Source organism: Strigops habroptila, chromosome 6 (genome assembly GCF_004027225.2).
Source record: "Strigops habroptila isolate Jane chromosome 6, bStrHab1.2.pri, whole genome shotgun sequence".
In the NCBI taxonomy this organism is placed as follows: Eukaryota; Metazoa; Chordata; class Aves; order Psittaciformes; family Psittacidae; genus Strigops; species Strigops habroptila.
The window spans coordinates 58857525-58863524 of NC_044282.2; the positions used below are offsets into that span (position 1 = coordinate 58857525).

Here is a 6000-nt window from a genome sequence, read left to right on the forward strand (position 1 = left end):
AACAATAAAATAATGGAAGAAGCTGGTCCCCTATGGCTCTTCTTCTTTCCATTCACTTCCTTTGACTAAGTAGATGATTTCTGGGCACTTCAGAGCAAGATGCTTCAAAACAAAGACTGAAATGTCATAATTCTGGTCAAAAGGTGCTGATACTGGCCTGTTAACCCTAGACTCTTTAGAAAGGTTTCGGGACATATTACGCAATCCACATGTAAATGAAAAAGAAAAAAAAAATAAAAATAAGAAAAGGGACCTGATTCCTGACAGTCTTTTACCATGGGTTAGCTTATCTTGCAGAGATGTGGGAAGAGACCCTGAATGACTTTACAATAGGAGACTGAACCTGTTCAGGTTGCAGCTAGGACAGATGCAGAACTGCTGAAGGACACCTTAATAATTCCACTTGATGGAGAGGTATATTGTCCTATGGGAAACATCACAGAGTACTACAGCACAAGGCTTTCCACATGAGACAGAGGGACAGATACCCACACATTTACATGGACCAAAACAGAACAGTGTGAATAACAGTTTTATTGTGGGATTACTTACAGCCAGTACAGAGTAATCAACATCTGGCTCATGACACTGTGTGCTCAGTTTTCTGAAAAGTAGCTCTGAGGCTAGACACACAGGACTTGCATCTCTCTGATATCCGGTCTTTGGGTGCCTGGCAACTCTGCCACATTTGGAGTACATCAGACTCATGGGCACACATTTGCCCCACTCTTGTACTCATCACAAGGCATTTGCTTTGGCCACTGCTAGAGTTAGGGTCATGGGCTAGATGGGCTCTTTTTCTGATCCAATACAGACTTTTTTATCTTTTCCTGATTATATACTGGAATATCTGATCATCTGACAAATAATTAGGCACCTCCCTTGCTGGAGTGACCAGGACTTTTCTTATTAATCTGTGGCCCCTCAGACAGCATAACCATCTTTCTTTGTTTTTTCAAAATCACAGTCCAACTCAGCAAATAACTGTCAATCCCTCTCCCTGTCACTACTCCAGGTGATGTTTTATTGCTAGTGGAGGCTCTGAGGCACCACTTTACCTATAAATCTCCTTGAAAAATAAGTAGGTTACTGCCTTTTACAAGTTTTCGTGTATAATAAAAAAGTTTTTTCTTTTCTTTCAATCTGCCAACATTCAGTAAAGACTTTTGACATGTGAAGATAGAAAGGAACTTAATTGCACACTTGGTTCTGACACTTTCCTTTGTCAAAATATAAGAACTTTTAAGATGAACTTTTTCAACAGGTAGAAAGTAGAGGTTGGAGGAAAGAGTGAAGAGCAGTGCTGACAGGGCCAACTGGGGATAGTAGATTGTTTAGAAGCCAAAATGACTGACTGTTTTCAGTTGTTGAAAGGAACTGTTTTTCCTCTAAGGACCTGATTCATTAAAACTGTATGCTGCATTTGCATACATTTCTGCTGAATACCTCTCTTTGCCTGAAAGGCTAAGATGATGCTCTCTTTTCCAGCAGTCGGTGTCTAGGTCCATACAGATGACAAGTGCTTACAGAAATCAGGCTTGGATGAAGTCCAGCAGCACAGTAGGAAATAGTTTTTCTGCATCTCCTTTTCTTTTAGTCAAGGAGAGAGCTGTGGTATCCACAGTCTATGTCCGCAACTTGCAGAACAGTGGTATAATGAAGGGTAAAAACAGGTTAGTAAAGTTTCCTCACTCGACAATGAGGAACCTTCTAAAGATCAAGCAGCTGAGTTTACCCACTTATTTTCCATTATGCCCCTGTCCCAAAGGACGAGAGTTACAAGGTGATAATGAACTTGAAATTTGTCTAGGACCAGTTGTGCAATGTCTTCTAACAGAAACTGTGGACAACAGAGATGTTCTTTAGTATTAGAAACTGTGCACACACACAGTGATTTCATCTATGCTAACAAAGTAAACCATGCACACACTGAGTCATGAGATTGCAATTGTCCATATTATTAAAACATTAGAATGGTTTCTTGAACTCTCCAAAATACCTTCTGGGCCTGTTCTGAGAGATAGCCTACACCAGCATCCATTCACAGGAAGCCACCCTGTTTAGGAGGCTAGAGGAGCATAACTATACAGACCTTACAAGATGATGACAATTTACATGAGGGTATGAGAATGACACCTGGCACTGTACGCTTTACAACCTGGATGAGTGTCCTGATCATTTGGTGGGCATAATGTCCTCCTGACTTCACACCAAGTGCCTGTATTTCCAATACAGTCAATGGAGAATGATATGCTCATTTAGAGAAGTCCTGAGAGATACAGATGCCTCTTCTTTTTTGATTAACTGTATCATACACCAATTAAAAGTAAGTGGTGCCTCTATTCATCCATGGTCCAGATAGTACTCCTCTGAGAACATGCACTAAAGAGAGCTGATTTGGTTTCTTTTTTGAAAAGTACATTGGTAGAATATTCCTAGACTAATTTGCAAACTGGCCCAACACGACAATATCACAAGAATGGAAAGGCCATATTTTCAGGTCTCTCCTAGTGCTAGGTCTTATACAGTGGTATTCCAGGGGATATTTTTAACCCCCAGGTGCTCAGGCATCCTGAGAAGCCTGAGGGAAGGCCCAAGAGGGAGAGAGAAGACAGCAAGAACATCCATACTTTCCAAAGAAGTTGGGCTACTAGGCTGGTAGGACAACAGGCAAGACAGAGCCCAAGCTGCCAAAATGTGGTCCCAGGTCCTAACTTCCAAAAGTGTGTATTGCCCAGTAAACAGTCACTGAGAAAAAGTGAAGATGATGGGATTTGCCTCATGTGCCTGTCTGTTGTGTAAGCACTGCCAGCTGAGTCACTGAGCTCCTCACCATAGAGGAAGAGGCACTGTCAGGATACAAGTCCTCTGGACTGCTGTAGACATCTACTTTAGGCTGCCTGATATGTGGTAGAAATATAGAACGATTTAATGAATGTTTCAATAAGAAGTTTTAATACTGCTGCTGGAATGTATTCTCACTCTGGGAAGACCTATGGGAAAGGTCTCAGTTGAGGATCCAGCACTTCTGTCACAGGTTCTACAAAGAAGCAGAGTATGGACATAAATGGAAACTGGGAGAGCAAAGGTAGCATTTTCCTTCACAACTCCTAGTGCTCCACTTGTCTTAAGAATTAGGGGGTCAGGAAAGCAAGGCCAAAATGGCCAGGACTCTTACTTGCAGATAAACCAGTGCAGACAAGCAACTATACAAGTAATGTATTTACACAGAATCTTCAGGCATGATCTAATGTTACGTTATCATTTTCTTTAACCATAACCCTTGCTTCTAACTTAGGTAAGCTTAGTCAGACTGAACACTACCAAGCTGGGTCCAATTCAGGACAGAAATCATGTTTTAAAATGCCAGTGTTAATATGATTCCAGAGGGCAACTATTCCTGTTCAAGAAACTCTGTATGTTGCTGGTTCTGAGAAATTGAAGGAAAGAAGCAAAAGGGAGATTTGTTTGCCTTTAATTTCTTTAACAATACTTCTGCTAAACATTTCTGTTATGAATGAGATCACTCAGGATAAGGTGACAGTGTTATGGGAATCAGTATTATGGAAAGGATTGCATTTGTCTTATATAAGAATTTCCACTTTCCTTTTAGACAAATATGTAAAGAATTCCAAGACCTTCTAAGTCAAGACAGATCACCTCTCGGATCCTCTCGACCGACTCCAATATTAGACCTCGACATCCAGAGACATTTAACACATTTCAGGTATGATTTTGAAAGAGAAACAATTAACTGAAATCAGTAATTTTGATAAAGACTACATATGATGTTATAGTGGTATTTGTTCCCTTACCTAGACTATAATGTCCATAATACCTCTGTTCTCTGTGCCTATTAAAAATGTGTGATTGTCCAGCAATGTAGTTCAGGTTAGTTGCACTCACCCTGCTTCTAGGACCACAATCTGAGTTTGCATAAGTAATTTTCTACATCTCCTGGCCAGATCTACCCATTTGGCCAGAAAACTGTCTTGCTCTAGATGCGAGCCAAATCACAAACTAACTAAGTGGATGGTCCAGAAATGTAGAAACTGAAGTTCAGAGCCAAAATGACAATATAGATGAATCAAAGTAGCAATAAAAGGAGGAACAGTTAGGCTGCACCTTTACCAATTAACTGAATAGTTCCAGAGCCTTCTCTGTGCTACTGAGACCATTAGACATCATCTTACCATGACCATAGTATTAACTTTTTGGTCTCCAAAGCAGACTGTCCTCAGAGTACACTACCTACTGGAACAGTTTTATTGCACTAATTGAACAACTACTAACTACTAACTACAGAACAACGCCCTAGAAAGGTGTGGGAGAATGTAAGCTGGCTGAGACTAAAAAGCCAGAGACTGCTTATATATTTAGACTCAGTTTCTGGGCCCATGCCAGAGAAGTATTTAATTTGCTGGTGTAGACAGCCCAAGAAGCCATTATGAAAATAAGGACCATGGTGGGTGTCATGCAAGCCAAGTCCAAACTTCATCAGAATTTTGTCTAAGTTATGGATAAAAGTGTATAGATGATTTGAGATCAGACAGATTTATTAGCCCAGGAGTTGCTGTATAATTTCACATTTTTGCTTTAGGCTATGTGCTAGATACAGTCAAGAGTGAGAGGGAACTTCCAGAGGACCGCTTTGAAATAGTGGGGTCATCTAAGATATTTATCAAAGATAAGTTTGATGAAACATCCTAGAGGTGCTCCTGTCTTTGTTCAGACCACAAAGGGGAATACATGACCAACTGAGGCTACAGATTTTATATTTTTTCTAGCCATTAGCTGATATGTGAAATAATCAACATGTAAAGAACTGTTCCAGAGAGTTGTTTAAAGACCATAACACCAAACAAGTTCATTAGGCCTATAAAGGCTTAGAATGATGTTCCATATTCTTTGCTACAGCCAGTTGAGCCACTATTCATTCATTGGTTGGACAGACAATTTTGGATCCCAACATCCTAACATCTTTTAGTTATTATGATTCAGAAGAGCATGAAGCACCCAGCAGTCAGATGGTATGATACCTAACGTTTAGTCCCTCAGACTTTGAATGGATTCCAAAATACCAATACCCACCATCCCACTTCTTTCATCTATGTGTCAAGGGACAGGGAGAGGCAAGGGTAATGCCTGATCCACAAATGTACACATTCCTGTTTATTCTAACACATACCTGCGTGCATCCTATGTGTATATGAACAGACCTAGAAACCCCACTTCTGTTCTCATGTGGTGATGTGCACACACATGCACATACCACTTATGTCTATGCATGTTTTTCCTTATAAGCACACACTTCAATAGCTAACTACATTGGCACATCAAGGGAGACATACTTATTTATACAGGATACTATTAGAGGGATTTTAATGGATTATCTACTCTTGTCGAAAAACAGATAATTCCCCATTACATGCACCAAAAGTAAATGTGATACAAGGTAGCTAATCCCCAAGGATTCCTGTGTTTAAAGAAGAAATAACAGTCAGGATAAAACACTGAAAGCTTCAGCTACAAAAGCTGTCAACTGATACAGCTCCTGTCTTTCTTTCTCTGCTAAACTTCAGTAGGTTGAAGTACAAAGCTTCTGTAGGCAACTCCTGGATCATTCAGTACTTTCTTTCATGCCTGCAGTAGGAAATAAATGTTGGACTGAAAATGGGCACCTAGAAGAGCACAGGTCTCGACCCTACACAGATACTTCCCTGGGCTTAAATCAGACAGCCTTCTCTGGTTGTGTTTGGGGAATTACGAGTACTGCCAGCCCCACAGGCTGAGCTGAGACCATATTCCGTTTCCATCTGTTGTAGAGAAGTTGAGATCAGACCCAGATTCTGACCCAGACTTCCAATGCTACGCATTTACATGTAGGTGCCTCCATTTCAGCCATGTGTGTGTCTTCTGCTGTACCCTCTAAACATCTCATCTGTATAGCCTGTGAAATCTGCATTACAATTAAGCAGACCTAACGTAGATATCTATATT

The 6000-nt window shown here is 40.5% G+C and overlaps 1 protein-coding gene across 1 annotated transcript in view; it reads left to right on the forward strand.

Annotated features, from left to right (window-relative positions):
- TFAP2D (transcription factor AP-2 delta) overlaps positions 1-6000 on the forward strand; it is a 73593-nt gene that overhangs the window by 49993 nt on the left and 17600 nt on the right. The window contains exon 7 of the mRNA XM_032920017.1: positions 3614-3727. Within this exon, the coding sequence (XP_032775908.1) occupies positions 3614-3727 (114 nt within the window). The remainder of the gene's footprint in view (positions 1-3613; positions 3728-6000) is intronic.